This window comes from Aquarana catesbeiana, linkage group LG05 (genome assembly GCF_042186555.1).
Source record: "Aquarana catesbeiana isolate 2022-GZ linkage group LG05, ASM4218655v1, whole genome shotgun sequence".
NCBI classification, from domain to species: Eukaryota; Metazoa; Chordata; class Amphibia; order Anura; family Ranidae; genus Aquarana; species Aquarana catesbeiana.
Window position 1 is genome coordinate 364,193,018 of NC_133328.1, and position 18,333 is coordinate 364,211,350.

Here is an 18,333-nt window from a genome sequence, read left to right on the forward strand (position 1 = left end):
CTTGACGAGGGAAATAGTTTTCTTGGTTGCCATATCTTCTGCAAGGAGAGTATCAGAGATGGCTGCTCTTTCCTGTAAAGAGCCATATTTGATTATTGATAAGGATAAGGTTGTATTGCAGCCTCATCCTAATTTTCTACGGAAGGTAGTGTCAGGCTTTCATTTAAACCAGGATATTGTTCTGCCTTCATTTTTTCCAGAACCTCGTTCTTTGGAAGAAAAGTCACTACATTCTCTTGTGGTGAGAGCGGTCAATGTCTATTTAAAAGCGACTGCTCAGATTCGTAAAACAGATGTTTTGTTTGTGTTGCCAGACGGTCCTAAAAGAGGACAGGCGTTGTCGAAATCTACCAATCCTAAATGGATTCTTCAAGTGATTTTTTTTTTTTTTAAGCTTATGGTTTAAAGATGAAAATTCCTCCTTTTCATATTAAAGCGCACTTCACCAGGGCTGTTAGTGCTTCTTGGGCAGTGCATCACCTTGTCTCCATGGCTCAGATCTGCAAGGCTGCAACTTGGTCTTCAATCCATACATTTACCAGATTCCATCAGGTAGATGTAAAAGGACATGAGAATATCGCCTTTGGGCGCAGTGTACTGCAGGCTGCAGTATAAGTCCTCTAGTCTCTTGGTGCCCTACTTTTTTTGTGTCTCCCTGCCTTCAGTTGGCATTGCTATGGGACATCCCACATAGTAACTACTATGGCTCTGTGTCCCCTGATGTATAAAAAGAAAATAGGATTTTAAAACAGCTTACCTGTAAAATCCTTTTCTTTGACGTACATCAGGGGACACAGAGGTCCCTCCCTTCTTGGTATACACGTGTATTGCTTTGCTACAAAGCTGAGGATGCTCCCAGTAGTGGGAGGGGTTATATAGGGAGTGCACTTTTTTTTTTTTTAATCTTAGGGCGTGCCAGTGTTCATCACCTGAAGGTGGCCTACTATGGCTCTATGGCTCTGTGTCCCCTGATGTACTTCAAAGAAAAGGATTTTACAGGTAAGCTGTTTTAAAAATCCTATTTTTTCCCTCATAAACCATAAAACTATATGTATAGCCTGTTGCCCTGTCACAGAGCTTATACATCTTGGCCCCATATTTGGCCGCTTGCTGGGAAGATACTGTTTGAATGACAAGCGGCCAGAAAACTTAATCAGGGACTCATCAATGCAGACCACTTGATCGGGAGTAAACAAGGCTGCAAACTGCTAGTTGAAGTGGTTTACGAGGGGCCAAATTTTGTAGAGCCGATCTTATTCAGGGTCACCCCGGGGACAACAGAGTTCATTGTCATTGAAATGCATGAACCGCAAGATCTGCTCGTATTGTGTCTTGGTCAAGGAGGTAGAGAACACTGGCATATGGCGAATTGGGACAGTGGACCAATATGACTGCAACTCACTTTTTTTTTAGTTATGCCCATGAGGTGGGATAGATCGTAATAGGTCTCCAATGTCTGGCAAGGGTCAACTGGGGATTAGCGGCGATGAATTGACAAGCATACAAATTGCTTTGGTCCACAATAGATCTATAGAGATCTTCTGTGAAAAACAGCGAATAAAAATCAAGTGACAGAAAATCAACCGTTTCCATCTGAATTCCAGGTTGGCCAGTTAATGGGGGAAGTAAGGGTGCTGCAGAAGTGGTGATCTCCCAATTCGGATTGGCAAATGCAGCAGGAAGGGCACTATGGGCTCGACGGGCCTGTCTTTGTTTTCTTGGTGGCTGCGGGACACTAGTTGTGCTAGCCACCTCACCAGCTTGAACTACACTTATGGGACTCGCCACTTCTCACCAAGTGTTACTGCAGTGCTGGATGTATGACCAGGATGTTCTAGGCTGCTGGTGCTTGCCAGTTCACCAGAAGGATGAGTGGCACTAGTACTGGCTCTCTGCTCCATACGAGAGCCCTGCGGTTCTTGCACCTCAACAACAGCAGAAGAACGGGGTCAGGTATGCCTGACCTTGGCAGGGACCACTACTCCATCATCCGAGCCATCTGTCAGGGTGCCGCTGCTGTCTACAGGTTCGTATTTTGGGCCTGAATCTGACAGATGGGTGAGTTCCTCTTCACTCTCATCTGTCATGCTCAGAAACATGTAGGCCTCTTCACTAGTGTACCTTTGATTGACAATTTGGCCTCTAAATTTACTGGTACACTAGTGAGACTCACAGGGAAAAAAAAACACCTGACTGTCAGCGACTGCTTCAAACGCTACCAAAAAAACTGTTAGCGTTCGAAGGGATCAGGCCTGACTCTGCGAATGCTCTGCAGTTATGTGTGTTTGTGTTTTGTAAGTGACAGTGATCTATTTGATACTGAACTTGGCTGGGCTGGGCTGGGTGGAGGGGCTAAATGCAGGTGCTAGCAGGTATCTGGGCTGATTCCGCTAACGCTGTGTTTTTGGGAACCCTAAACTATTGGGGACACTAATATAGTTCTAAACAGATCAAAGATATTGATGCGTTCAGACACTATACTTCTAAGGGAGGTGTATGGTGCGTGCGTGGGTGTTAGCGCTACTGGCACTAATCTGACGCTGCCTTGGGCAACACAGACCCTGACTGACTCTAAAATCTAACTGATGTCACCTGCCGGGTGATCAGGGGGTTAAACCTTTATTGGGTAATATATGGCGGGTGCCCTGACGCTATAAAAAAAATAACTAGCTAACCAGTGTCACCCATAACATTAATACAGAGATCACTGGTGATGGGGTGATCAAGGGGTTAAACCTTGTTTAGGGGGGTCCCTAGACCTATCTGGGGCTACTACTAAGTACCCTAATGCTGATTAGTGTCACAAATGACACCAGTACAGTGATCAAATAAAAATATGAAAACTATACTGGGTGACAGTGATGGAGTGAAGGGGTTAACTGGGGGGGGGGGCGTTCAGGGGGTGAAATGTGTGCCTATGTGTACTGTGTCAGTGTACTGTTGGTGCAACTCACGTTTGGATGTCCTCTCTCTGGAACGGAAAAGAGTTCCATGAGGGGAGATGACATCACTTCACCTGCCTGTGTTTACACTTACTCGGGGGGGGGGATTTCATTCGTCAGGACCGATCAGCAGGTCCAGGCCAGAAATCATTGGCCTATGCTGCCTAGGGGGCACGCACCCGACGTAATGTTGCTTCACCCACCTGTGCCATTCTGTCGCAGTAAAACTGCAGTGGTTGGTTGGGAAGCGGATTAAAAAAAAAAATCTACATAGGCGATGCTTTAAAAAATTTTGCAAGGTACCAGTTTAGAGTTAGAGGAGATCTGTTTTTTTGCTCTCTCTGACGTTTATGATGAAACCTCACGTGTGGTGCAATCATTGTTTACATATGCACTGGTAATTTGTGTATGCGGTCACATTTGTGCTTTATTGATTTCTATTTATTGTATCTCAAAAATTTTTTTACACCAGCCTTTTTCAACCAGGGTGGCACCAGAGGTCCTTAGGGGTGCCATGGGATCCTGGTAGAGAGAGGCTGCTAGATGAAGAAAGCTAGAGAAAGCAAGATAGTGTAATATTGCTCTTAATGCTTTTAAATTTAGCACTTACATAGTCCAGTGCGTGGTACAGAAGGCTTTAAGTTATAGCTCGGGGCAAAGCAGAAATTGATCCATCACCGCTGTGTAACACGTGGCGTGCGTCTCAGCTGCCAGAGCGGAAGTGGAGGAACCTAGGAATCTGGGTATGCGTGTCAGGCCTCGCTCATCAGGAAGTAGGTCTGGCGCCATTTTACCGGAGCCTAAATACCAAACAGTCATGTGCTATTGGTCACAATTAACCCGTAGCATTGCATTCAAGTGTATACTTATCAAATCCTGTTGCCTCTGACATCCATTAGGGCTTGTAGATGAAGCATCCTGGATAGAGCAGTTCCATCTTCTGAGGATCATAGGTTGGTCAAAGAAGAGAGGTGAACAAAAGAAAAAGCCTGATCGGTCTTGCTGGTCTCCACTGGCTGCTTCAGAGGCTAGACGAAAGTTGGGCTTCATGTACACAGGATGTTTGAAAACCTCTTCTAAACGCTGGAACTTGACAGCTAGGAACCGACAGTTAAAAACTTCAGTTTTGCCACTTTTACATGCTGTGTTTATGAGCGTTTGCGTTTAGAAGCATTTTTGTGTAAATGTACCCATAGGGTAACATTGAGGAGATTTCAGGAGCTGCTGAAAAAAACGCCCAAATGTTCCTAAATGTTTACCAGCAGCAGTGTACATGAGACCTTAGTGATATACACTGTAATACTTTGGGTGATGGACTTACATTTGTGGAATATTTCTTATAAGAACTGTTTGTTTAACCCTGTGAATGAGCACAAACTTTTGGGCACGATGTTAGCCCCATTATTTTGATATCTGTTAGGCTTAATGTACACGGGACGTTTTTACAAATTCTCCTGAACGATTTAACTTGACAGATAGTAACCCACGTTTAAAACGTCCGTTTTGCCATGTTTACATGCCACATATGCGTTTAGAAGTGTTTGAATAAAAAATATATATATATAAATATTTTTTTTCCTTTTTTTTTTTTAGCCAAAAATGAAAAACGCCTGTAAACAAAATGCGTTTAAAAGCATTTGGCGCTTGAAATGCCTCTAAACTCAGCGTCTCCTTTTTTTGCTTTCCAAAAAAGGCCTCTAAACTCAACTGCCTAGAAACGACTATAAACAAACCTGTGTACATGTACTGATAAGATAACAAAGAGGAGAGTTCAGGAGCAGTTGAAACTGCTCTTAAACATCCCTTTAGTAGCAGCAGTGTACATGAGGCCTAAGTGTGAGGGAGATTTCAAGGCACACTGTCATCTCTTGATGCGTCTATACATGCATGATCCACTGCGGATTCCATCTAGCAGAGCTGTATCTCCCAAGCTTTGATTAAATAAACCTCTAGACCAGAGTTTCTCAACTCCAGTCCTCAAGGCGCACCAACAGGTCATGTTTTCAGGATTTCCCTCAAATGAAAGGGCTGTGGTATTTACTAAGGCAGGGAAACCGATCAAATCATCTGTGCAAAATTAGTGGAAATCCTGAAAACATGACCTGTTGGTGCGCCTTGAGGACTGGAGTTGAGAAACACTGCTCTAGACCACTGCACCTTCCTAGATCACCAGGGTTGTTACAGACTTTGCACATTGTTGGAACCATAACCCATCATCACAATTCTATCAAGGCCTTCCTTCGCTCTGACATTCCTATATCTAAACCATGGTTCATTAATGCCCATACATCTATCTAAAGGAGCCTTTTCTTCTGGAGCGATTCTTTGGATATTTACCTTCTGAGGATAATTAAACTGTTGTCAACATCTACTAACCTTATCAAGTCAAGGGATTTAATAATACACTAATACACATGCTAATTGAGGTGGATAATAGTGCTTTTTAGCAATATGAGTGATCTTTGTGTGCTGTGGTACCATTTTATTGTGTTTTTTCACATTCAATACTAATATACTTTGTTCTAGTTAATCTTGTGAGTTAAAGCTACTTTTTTGATTCTTATTTTTTGATCTTTTGATATCAGAGGTGGAAGAGCGGAATTCGTTTTTTATTCTGTTTGTTACTTTTAATCCTGACCCCCTATTCCTGTACTATCGGAACTGCTTTTTTTAGGGCTTGTTTGTAATAACAGCAAGGACTGAGGCTCCTCTGAAAAGCAATCTATGCTTGGGTCACTTTTCAAAGGCATTTGACAGGCGGTAAAGAGGCAATATGTTGCCTCCTCACCACCTGTTTTAACCCCGTAACTGCAGCATAACCACACCACAACCGTGCGAAAAGCACACAGTTGTTGGGTGTTTGCAGTGCAGCCCTTTTCACCTGGGGGTATACTTCCAGCTGCAGCCACAGCATGCTTGCACCCCCAGCAACTGCCTTTGCAGCTAAAGAGGGAGCAGTTGGGGGTGGTAAAAACAGCTCAACAATGTAGTTTAACTGCCCTCCACCCTCACATGTGAACAAGCCCTTGGCTCACATCTGTGCAGCTGCGTTCTGTGTGTAGGGCAGCCTGCCCTAAAATTGCACTGCACCAAAAACACCCTGCATTTGCCAATGTGTGGAGTACCATTAAGAATTAATGGCACCCCTACAGAGCAGCGCATTTGTCTGCATGTCAGGAACGAGCGTGATTTTGCATGCGTTCCGCGACACGCAGTAACTTGAACCAAGCTTTGTACATGTGCATTGAGACTGAAAATACTTTTCAAGGGTGCCCCAACTGAAAAGAGGTTGAGAAACACTGTTATACGCTGTTTCCTGAATTGTTATTTTTGTATTAACTTTATTGATATCACAAGGGATGAACAACATCACTAGTGACAGCATGGGCTGTGACAGGTCTTCTTTATGGAGAGATCTGGTGTCTGAGACCCCACATCTCTCCTCTGGCGACCAATGCAGCCGATCAGACACACATCGATTGGTCTGATTAGCAGCTTTCATGGCCACTAGCGGGCAGGTAAACAGAGGCGGGACCGGAAGTGACAAAATCCTAGTCTGTTGCTGGGGTCCCCAGGGAGGAACAGCGTCCGTTCCTCTTTCTCTCTGTTCTGTGCAGCCGTCGCCACCGAGAGAGGAGGGGGGTGACCCCCCTGCACTGCCGGCGGAGGTGATCGAGTGGCTATTCAGCTACTCGAATCACTTCTGCATTACAGGCAACTGGCAGCTGAAAATTTTAATACTGGGATTACATCATATGACAGCCTATGGTCAGCAAGTGGTTTAGGGACACAGATTGAGGTATTCAGGTACATTGGCATGTCTAAAAGCAGTCCAAATAATGGGCGGGCAACAGAGCAAACAAAGGCCCACAAAAACCAACATGTTAACAGTGGTGGCTTAACCAAGCCTACAGAGCAGCCTAAAGAACCTTGCAGCTGAACCCTGCATCAGCTGAGGTCTGAACATACACCTGGTAAAACTTAAAAGTGTGAACAGAAGACCCGGAGAGGCAGTCTTGCAAATCTTGGGAACAGATGCCTATGCCCTGAACCTGAGGAAGCACCAACTGATCAGGCAGACCATTCTTTGGCATCCAAATGATGGTAACTGGGAGAGTCTGCCTGCCAGTTTTCCACACCTGAAATATACACAATGGACAAGGCTGGAATGTGAAGATCTGCCCAGGCCAGAATCAGATCCACCCCCCCCCCCCTTTTTTCTGGTTCTTTCCTGATGGTTGATGTAAGTCACTTCTGTGGCATTGTTGGTATCTTCAGCCATAATCCCGGTAAACCACTTGCAAATCGCTACATATTGCGGTCAGCAAGTGATCATACACTGCTGTTTCATATTTTTGCTGCGTCTCAACATTCCCCTATGACTAATCCCATGAAAACTTGGGCCGCTCACCCCTGTGGCTGAAGTTACACTTTTAGGTGCTCTTTTAGGTCTGTTTCTTTCTACATACAGTATATAGACATTTCGATGAACAATTAAAATGTGTGCAGTCAAAAAAGATTTGCAAATCACAGTGTGCATGGTGTTTCCAGTCTGTGGTTGTTCTTGTGCCATTATAATTTCTTTATTGGTTGGTCTGTTTGTTTTTTTTTTACACCCACAGAGCTTTTTTTATGGGGAAGAGGGATATCACAGGAGGCAGAGCACCTGTAGCTTATTTGCTGTTTAGTCACCTGAAGTGGTGACTAAGCAGCAGCAACAACTAAGCAGGAACTGGATTTGGGGGTGTGTGATGTTCCTCGTGCTGACATGCCCCATTACTGATAATAGTATTAACTTTAAAGTGGTTGTAAACCTCAGACATTAAATATGAACAAAGGATATCCCCCTATAGTGTGTACGTTTCTCAATTAAGAGCACTAAGTGTCATTTCTGTCTGCTGCTTTATTCCTCTATCAACGAACATGTTTTCTTGACACCAAGAGAAAAAAAGGTGAACCGATAAGGAATCTCCAACTGATTAACAGCCTCAGCTCTGTGCCTGTTTGCTGTGTGAGGGGATGTGTCCCTTCCCTCCAATCAGCTCTCAGAGCTCTGCAAAGTGACTCTAGCTCTCCGTCCCCTTTTTTCTGAACGACAGGACAAGCGGTAACAATTCTGGACTTTGAATGGCTGAAGAGAAGAAATAGACCTGTAGGAGGATTTTGTGTAGGAGGATTTGTTCCATCTCTATTAGCTGAGGCCAGTTACTTCCCTTATTATATTTAAGGGTTTACAATCGCATCAAGATTTAATTGCTCCATAGTGTCTGCAGGTGTATGTCACTGGGGCTTTTAAAATCTAATTACATTTTTTATATTCTTTGTAACCTAACTTCATATAGATCAGGAAAATATTATTACCCCTATCATTTTTTTATGGCTGTCTGTGTCCCTTTTGGAAAGATTCAGACCCTCTTTAAGTTCTGGTAACCATTGTCACAAAGTCAGAAAGTGAGGAATAAACCTTTTTACAGTTATTACCTAAACAAGAAGTGAGGGTTATTCTGGCAATGGGGACAACTAGTCTGGTGACAACTGTTTCTCCTTACTTTTGTATAGAGTTCCTCTCTCTTCATATTACTCTTATTCATATTGTATCCTCTGTTCAGAAGTAAAGGAAAAATCTCCTCAGGTGGACACAAAGCAAGAAATAAACTTAGGCCCCTTTCACACGGGCGGACTGTTCAGGTCCACCTGTCAGTTTTTTAGGTGGACCTGAACGGACGCTCCATACAGGTCTATGGAACGATGGATGTCAGCGATGACATGTCCGCTTACATCCGACCCGCTCTGATCTGCTAAAGTGTGACAGAGGAAAATCCTATTTTTCCATCCTTCATCCGATCCCCCTTAGAGAAGAGCGGCGCTCTGACAGGTCGGTCCCTGCACAGTGTGCAGAGACCGACCTGTCATCTGCCTGCTCAGCGGGGATCGACGGAGCGATCACCCGCTGAGCAAAGCGGAGCCCGTACACGTCCGTGTGAAAAGGCCCTTACCGTGTCAGATTAGGTCACTCGATACTTGATACTTTCAAAATGATAACTTCAACAAATGCAATTTCCTGCTTTAAATGTTATGCAAAGCTTCTTTCCTTTTCTCTGTCCTCATTGTTACATGCTTTATTAGTTTATCTGTAGTGGTGAAGTGAATTTCTACACTGTAGTCTGATTTAGGACAAAACCATTTTTTAAAACTGCTCTGTTTTCTCAGCAGCGTACATTGGAAAAATGCAGCTCACGCTTAGTACGCCGGGAAAACACGGAAAGGTAGTGCCTTATTTTGTTGCTTTTTTTTTTTTTTTTTTTGTAACAATAAAGTTTATTACTGCTGTAGTTCTATTAGGTTACTTCTGCATTGTTTTCTATTTGTTTGTTGTGGAATGTGGTGATGGTTTACAGTTTTCCAGTAGCCTGAGTTTTTATTTTCTCAACTGTAAACCTTTTTTTTTTTTTTTTTTTTTGTTAGCAAAAAGAAAGACACATCTTTTTATATTTGGGGTTCTTTAGTGACAGTTTTGGTTTCTTAGGCTTTTGTAAGTTTTTTTTGAAGTCTCCCAAAATACAGGGGGTGAAGATCAGACCCTCATCCCAAAAAAGCTTACATATGGATTCACATAAGAGTTTGATACAAGGCATAGAACATGTGCGAATTAAACGAACATTATGGTAATAAGAGTAGAAGGTAGCATCATAATGAGATTTATCTGTGGTGGGAGGAATGTTCTCATTCCCAACACAAACAATTGGGAAGTCACACGAACTGGGGGGGGGGGGGGGGGGGTCTGGGTGGCTGTCGGAAGTATGGGCAGCACAACCAGGGCATAGCTGAAGTTTAAACTTCAGTTGTTTTTAGTATTGAGAGAGGCAGATGGAAAACTCAAGTTTGTTAAAAGGTTGGTATGTCAGTCTTGCAATTTGGTCATCCCTTCTTCCATTCTTATAATGGGATTCAGCTTGGCGGTCAAGTCTGTTACGCTAGGACCAGTTGTGGACCTCTCATTTCTGGGGATAAATCTTCCACTTGTAGAAATGAAAAATCTCAGTAGGCTTTGTTTGGCCACCTTAAATGTGGCAGGGATAAAAGGAGGGAGGGTTTTGGGGCAATTTACACTGTTAACACTGGTACAAAAATTGCCAAAAATGTTGGATAAGTTTGTAGATCCGCCAGATATGAGGCATGGTGCTGGCCCCTCGCCATCTCCAACACTTACTACAACCTAGGAAAGATTTTATGTAATGTGGAGGGGCAACTGTATCACCTAGAGAGAATCTTATAATTCATTTTTTGTACTTGACTATGCACATTGTAAAGCTCAGGCGTAATGTTTTTTCCCAGTCAGCTTTTATCATTTATTACATATCTAAGTTGCAGGTATCTCTGAAAAAATATATAAATATTTTATTTTTCTGCATTGCCTCTCCGGTGCATTCTAACTTGAGCCTTGTGCTTTAAATAGAAGTAATCAGAAAGTTGATGGTCGGTCGACATGCAGAGCGAATGGGATTAAATCCTCTCAGAACATTCGGGTTGCTTCTGTGAAGGGTAAGTGCCATGTGTAAAACGAGACTGTTGTGAAATCTAACAATAGTGCTATAGTAGAATTACAAATCTAGTAATGAAATGTAGCACCTATTATTATTATTAAATCAAAATTAGACCACCTTTTTTTGTTTTCTTTTCGCTGTTTCCCGTTCTGGAGATTTCCTGTACTTATGATTGTGGCACTATGACAGGAGTTAGGCTAGGTTCACACATGTCTGGCTGTGGGTTTACAGTCCAGAGTCCGGTGCAGTTTTGTTCCCCGGTTCAGGTGCAACTTTTTACTTGAATTCGCACCTAAACCAGACTCAAAATCTCACAGGACCCCTTTAGGCTCGATTTACATCTATGCATGTTGCTTTTGAGCGTTTCTGCAGTGCTTTTTGCTGTGCGTATTTGTAACCGCGTTTTTACTGAGATTTGTGTCCCTTTTTTTAATTTCATTGTATATAGCTGGTTGCTAAGGAGCCTTAGCAATGGATGAGTCGTCAGCTGTCCTTTATGAACCACTTACCACAAATTGCCATCATTATACGTCTGTACTTTGACTATTATACCTGGGTTATGGCAGCAGATAGCTGCCAAAACCCAGGTATTTTCTGAAACAGAAAAAAGTGGTCTTCAGTCATCCCCGGGGAGCTCTCTGGGGATGACTGAAGATCTCAGCCTTTTACCTATATACGTTCTTATCATCTCACTGACTGGGATGAGTGCTGGAGCTGCTATCTGTGGATTGCTTTACCTGGATTGCTGTATCTGATAATTGACTCCCGCTATGTGACCTGTTTCAGGTCGAATCCTTGAGGTGAGAGGCTATCCGTTTGTGGTGGAGGGGTCACTGTCACCGCATCGGAGATCCTTTTTTCTTGTGTCACCTGCACTTTAATTCAGCTTCAGTTACACGCACACCAACTGTGGTTTTATGGACATTTATGAATTGCGCAGCACTGTGTATATGATTATGTTCCCCACTGTCTGACATATCTTATGCAGTCATGGGGCATGATGTCAAAAAGGGACAGCGCAGACTTTTGTTTTTAGCGGGTAACCAGCGGCGAGGAGGAAGACTATGACACCGGGAGAAACGGCAGCAGGAGAAGACGACTCGAGAGAAGACAAAGCTATTTTTTTTAATAAATAACTTGTCAAAAACCGGCTCTTAGGGTTTTGTTTTGTTTTTGTTTTTTTTTACATTTCACTGCTTTTTTGGTAAATGGGTAGATCTTGGGGCCCCCTTGTTAAAGGGGGCTTCCAGATCCCAATAAGCCCCCGCCCGCAGACCCTGACAACCACCAGCCAGGGTTGTCGGGAAGAGGCCCTTGTCCCCATCAACATGGGGGCAAAGTGCTTTGGGGTGGGGGGCATGCGGTCTGGTATGGTTCCTGACTTGCCAGGCTGCATGCTCTGATAAGGGTCTGATATAGATTGGGGGCAGGGGGGGGCAATTTTTTATTTTTTATTACATTCGGCTGTCAGCAGGCTGACGACTCACCCGTTGCTAAGGACGCAGCGGCCGGCTTCTTAATCCACTTCCTAGCAACCAGTTATATACAGTGAATGTAAAAAAAAAAAAAAAAAAGACACAAATCGTAAAACGCCGTAAAAAAGCAGTACTTGCATTTTGGATGCGGGTCCATTGAAGTCTATTACATGCAAAATGCTGCATTTGCAGGAAAAAAAGTCCCCGACCCTTCCCGAAAACACAGAGGCACAAAAATGCTTTGGTGTGAACGTGTTCCTCAGGAACCCATGTTAAAAAAAATAAAAAATTCCCTGCATTTATGCAAAATGCAAGAAAGCATCAAAAAACACATTAGTTTGAATCAAGCCTTAGAAAAGGACCCGCGGCCACCCTGGACATGTGTGAATGAACGGCTCCAATGAAAGCAAGTCCGATTCACATGTTATGCGAATTTGATGCAGTTAAAAATGCATCCAATTCGCATATATGTGAACAGAGCTTTAAGGGGGAAATCTCCAGTGGTGACACAGGAAGCAAAAAAAAGCTATCATAAGAACTAGCCTTTCCAAAACTTTACTATGAGATTTTCTGTCTTGCTAACAGCATTATTACTGGGAGAGGAAATGAAGGAAAATCTTCCTAGAGTGAAATAAATAAATAATTTTAAAAATTGGCGACCTGTATACTAAAGGGACAAGTACCATATTGGCTGCTTTTTGAATACCTATGTTACATAGTTATAGTCACAGGCTGAAATAAGACACAGGTTCATTCAGTGTGTGATATTAGAGAGAGGTTTATAATCAGCAGAAATGTCCCTCCTTTTGGAATGCTCTCAGCATTGCTGTCTTGTGTGGGCCATTGACTTTGTAAAAAAATCTGGAAGCTATTTCTTTTAAAAAATATTAAACGGGCAATGAGCTTTAAATGGTACCAAGTAGAAAAACTCTGGAGAAGACAATTATGTACTAAGAACAATTCTAATAAAATTCTAGCCAGCAAGTTAACTGGTGCATTTGTTTTAAGCTTATGAGATTTGACATATTTATATTTGGCACAAACCTCTCAAAGTGCAGCACACCAACGTCTTTTATTGTATGAGTTTTGCACTTGTCAACCCCAACCCACCCACTGACTCTTAACCTCAACATTACATCTAGAATGTAATGTTGTAGCATTACAATCTAGAATGGAAAAAATAAACATGGTTTTTCAAAATACATTCGGATAAAAACCTAAAAAGTCTTGTTTGTATAAGTAATCACCTCATTTGCTAACACTTTTTAAATAAGGGGTGGTGCAACCATTTGCCTTTGGAGTCCACCTGCGTGTAATTGCAATTATAGGGTTGTGTTCTAATTATATAGCAAACACTTAAATTCTGATTTTAAAAGGCCCCAGAATTTGTTAAAGGTACCCAAACAAATACTAATAGTAAGACCAAGGAGGAGAATGGGGTTCTGTTAAAAGAAGAAGCAGGCTTTTTTTTTTATTTAACTACTTGCCGACCAGCCGTCGTCATTATACGGCAGCAGGTTGGCTCCCCTGCACAAATCGTCGTAGCTGTACGGCGGACACTTTAAGGCAGGGGTCTCAAACTGGCAGCCCTCCAGCTGTTGCAAAACTAGTCCCATGAGGCATTGCAAGGCTGACAGTTACAAGCATGACTCCCACAGGCAGAGGCATGATGGGACTTGTAGTTTCACAACAGCTGGAGGGCCACCAGTTTGAGACCCCTGCTTTAAGGTTATAGGGGGCGTGCGGCGCGACGTAGGGGCCTATGCGCGTGGCCGGCGGCTGCGATGTCCACCGGCCACCCGCGATCTCTCCTCAGAGAGCCAGAATGGGGATCTGTCAGTGTAAATAGACAGATCCCAGTTCTGACAGGGGGAGGAGAGAGAGATCTGCTGTTCCTAGTGATCAGGAACAGCGATCTCTCTCTACTTCCTGTCAGTACACTGCCCCCACAGCTAAACACCTCCCTAGGGAACAATTACTCCTTGATCGCCCCCTAGTGTTAACCCCTACCTGCCAGTGACATTTATATAGTAATCAGTGGCTATTTTTAGCTCTGATAGCTTTTTTTTTTTTTTTGGATATTTATCATAGCAAAAAGTAAAAAATATATAGGGGTTTTTCAAAATTGTCGCTTTTTTTTGTTTATAGCGCAAAAAATAAAAACTGTAGAGGTGATCAAATACCACCAAAAGAAAGCTCTATTTGTGGGAAAAAGAAGTCAATTTTGTTTGGGTACAGTGTCGCACAACCACGCAATTCTCAGTTAAAGCGACGCAGTGCTGTATCGCAAAAAATGGCCTGGTCATTAACCACTTAAGCCGCAGACCATTTGGCTGGCCAAAGACCAGAGCACTTTTTGCGATTCGCTTTAACTGACAATTGCGCGGTCGTGTGACGTTGTACCCAAACAAAATTGATGTATTTTTTTCCCCACAAATAGAGCTTCCTTTTGGTGGTATTTGATCACCTCTGCGGTTTTTATTTTTTTCGCTATAAACAAAAAAAGAGCGACAATTTTGAAAAAAATTTTGCTATAATAAATATTCCCAAAAAATATAAAAGAAACATATATTTTTCTTCCTCAGTTTAGGCCGATACGTATTCTTCTACATATTTTTAGTAAAAAAAAAAAACGCAATAAGCATATATTGTTTGGTTTGCGCAAAAGTTATAGCGTCTACAAAATAGGGGATAGTTTTATGGCCTTTTTATTATTTTTTTTTTTTTTTTTTTTACTAGTAATGGTGGCGATCTGCGATTTTTATCAGGACTGCGACATGGTGGACACGTCGGACAATTTTGACACCTTTTTGGGAACATTGGCATTTTTACAGCGTTCAGTGCGATTAAAAATGCATTGATTACTGTAAAAATGTCACTGGCAGTGAAGGGGTTAATCACTGGGGGGCAGGGAAGGGGTTTAAGTGTATCCTAGTACGTGTTCTAACTGAAGGGGGGAGGGGACTGTACAGGGGACATGACAGATCGTCTGTTCATACTCTGCTCATACTCTGTATGAACAGACTACCTGTCTGTTCTCCCCTCAGAGAACCGGAAACTGTGTGTTTACACACACAGGTCCTGATTCTCGGTGTGCCCTGATCGATCACAGGAGCCCGGGCGGTGATGATCGCGACCACCGGGCACTCGCATTGGCTCCGTGGGCGAGCAGGGGGCGTGCGCCCCCTAGTGGCCATCTATGGTACTGACATACCATGACGGCGATTCACGCAGCCGAGTCATGTTGCCGCAGTACAAGTGCGGCGGCTGGTTGGCATGCAGTTAATGGGGCAAATCTTCCGGTCCTTTTAAGTGGTTAATGAATGAACATAAAATAAATGTAATTTTTGTACTTGACCATAAATTGTTTTTCTTGTAGTTTGAAAAGGGACATAGGTTCTGTGCTGATACTCTTGGTACTGCTTTTTCACCAAATTGAGAAACCACACAGTCGGTTTATTTAGTAGATTGCTTTATCCAGTGATCTCTCCATCCTTTTAGCATATTCCCAGCCATATTTACAAGAGAACTCCCAGCTGTATCTACAGATGCAGTGATGTTAGCAGCAGCCTGATCATGGTGGCATGTTGGGCAGTAGATTAGCAGCTTATAATCATTAAGAAAATAAATATCCCCCTACCAGTAAGAAAATAATCCACAAAAAATAAACAACGGAGCAGCTCCCACTAAAATGTACAGTCACAACACAGAAAATAGAATGAACAATGAAACGCAGTGAAGCACTCCAATTACTATAATAAACATGCAATAGTAATCAATGTGCAAACACATTCAATGTGTAATCACATCAATGCCAGAACAAACAATCCTTACTTTATAGGTAAATACAGTGAATAAACCTATAAATCAGTGTGTTAATGTGTATGAAGAAAAACTTGCTTAATGCAAGTCCGAGTCCAAAAATAGCCCCACACTCTTATGTGAATCGCAGCAAAACTTCCATGCAGTGAACACAAATATAATGGTAGGTCAGCAATCCTGTGAAATCTTCTCCACTTGTCACACAAGTGTGCATTAAAATATGTGCACTCACCTCCAGTGGTGGACCTCACTGGTAAATAACTAGGTCTCATATTGCTTTAAGAGATCAACTCCAAAGCTCTTATCCACACAGGGCTCAGATGCTCATATAGAAGCACATGGAAAGCTTCAAAGTGAATACCATGTTGTAAAAAAAAAAAAAATTGCTTAGAAAGTAATCCACTCACATGTACACAATGCACACAGACATATCATAAAACCAGCCTCAGTACTGCTATTGTAAACCAGCAAGCATATCCTAATACCATCCCACCCACCTGATGCATTGCGTCCTTCCAGACTTTAACAAAGGTAGGTATAGGCGCTCTTAACTTGTGAAGGCAAAAACATTATCGTAGCAGCCAATAACTAATGCTTTTTACCTGGAAGTAAGAGGCCAGCAAGGTCGGGATTTAATGACATTTGGTTGTTACTAGTAAGCCCTGTTCGGCTACTGTATGAGAAAAGAGATTTATTTACAAGATGTAATCGTTTATATGTGCCTGTAATATAATTTTTTCTTGGACGGGAAAAAAACAATAAATAAAAGTGTTAAAAAAAAAAAAAAAAAAAAAAAGCCAGCTAGGAATCCAAAGCAAACATAATGCTGGTCACTTAATCCTCCCGAATCCAATACTGTTAACAAAAAGGGAAACAATACAAAGATTTATGGATGCCAGCAAACTAATGCCAGGAATATAATAAACGAACACCACCAATGTCTTTACACTTCCACCCGGTACTATATATGGCAGCTAATTAAAAAATATATGTATACAACATTATGGTACAACGAATGATACATTAAAAAATAAACAAATGGGCATCTAAAATAGAGATAAGATATCAAAATATGTAATGGGGAGATAGATATATAATAAATATATATATTATATATCTATCTCAAAAACGTATACAGTACTGTACACACGTTTTAGGCAGGTGTGAAGAAATGCTGTAAAGTAAGAATGCTTTCAAAAATCAATATTTATTTATCGTACATCATGGGACACAGGGCCTTAAGTAATTACTTAATGGGTTATAGGCCACCTTCAGGTGTTGACGCTGGTAAACCCAATCAAAGGAAGTTTACTCCCTATATAACCCCTCCTCCTTCCAGGAGCACATCAGTTTTTTCGCCAGTGTCTAAGGTGTTGGTCACAAGTGAAGAAGTGCTCTGAGGAGCTCCGGGATGGATCCATTCTGGATTCAAATTCCTCCATAAAAAGAAGCCAGATCCATCCAAAGTGCCGCTGAGGCCTAAGGTGGATGGTACCTGGGACCTTGTATCCAAAGCACGAGGTTTTGCCGGTAACGCCTCTTTGTAGGGCTGGACCCCAGGAACCCAGGGCTTAGTTCTTGTTAAATTTCCTAAAGCTTTCTGATTGGGGTGCTTGTACATGGCCCAAGTCAGTTGGAACCCCATTTTAAGGACCCATGATGGGTGAAGGTTGGATTTTCTGTTAATTCAGCAAAATCCTGCGGCGAGGATAAGGTAAGGGAAGAAACTTGGGTATTAAAAACATCTATGTATTTCTTCCATTAAAGGAAAAAATGTTGTCATGCCTTAAAATCTCCACTAGATGAAGTCTATGCACATACCTTACCCTGTTGTCTTCACTGTTAGCTCAGTCCGTGTCTGGCTGCACAGCGTGTGGAGGGAGATTTGCAAGGTAAAAAAGAAATCTGCAAAAAAATGTCTTTTTCTCCCCCTGATGGGATCAGAGGTTAGGGGGATGTGGAGGTCCCGCTATTTTACCGCTAAAAGTTTTTCACTGTGGCTGTATTTTTTACACATCTGTGCCTCTCTGACTCCCCCCTGTTGGGTCTGGGACCCGAAAAACGCCACGCTCAGGCACGGGAAACAATTTAAAAAAGGAGGCAGAATTTTTTCGGAGGGGGTGGGGCCTAAACGCAGGTGCCGTGAATGTCCCCAAGGACGAATGCCAGGCTAAAAGCAGATAAATACAGCTGTGACAGTCTCTCCTCTGCTGATGAGAAGGAAACAAGCTGCCTGCACACAGGGACACACGAGCTGTGGGACACGTATAGGTTGCAAAACTGGCATTCCTGATTCAGAAAGGACACTCTTTCCAGCACTAGGCTGAACTTTATAGCTGCTTTAAAAATCATGACTATTTTCAGTGTATTAGTGCAATTTGTATAGAGCCTCTGTTTTTGTACTTGGGACTATGCCTGCCAAAAAAGACACCACAAAAGGCAAAAGAGTAAAGGTTTCACCCCTAGGCATTGAGATCTCAAGCTGTATTTCCACGCTGTCATCCTCGCCTGAATTACCAATTATGCCAAGGGTGAGCCATTGCAAGAAAA

General features: G+C 42.5%; 1 protein-coding gene across 9 annotated transcripts in view; it reads left to right on the plus strand.

Annotated features, from left to right (window-relative positions):
- The window catches only part of ZCCHC2 (zinc finger CCHC-type containing 2), a 194,742-nt gene that overhangs the window by 161,712 nt on the left and 14,697 nt on the right, over positions 1-18,333 (plus strand). For 7 of the 9 annotated variants that reach the window (XR_012244473.1, XM_073630916.1, XM_073630917.1 and 4 more), the window contains 2 exons: positions 9,153-9,208; positions 10,399-10,484. Coding sequence is in view for 8 of the 9 variants with exons in the window: in XM_073630916.1 (XP_073487017.1) it covers positions 9,153-9,208; positions 10,399-10,484 (142 nt within the window). In the remaining variant the exon portion in view is untranslated. The remainder of the gene's footprint in view (positions 1-9,152; positions 9,209-10,398; positions 10,485-18,333) is intronic. The other 2 variants (XM_073630919.1, XM_073630915.1) reach the window with 1 other exon arrangement.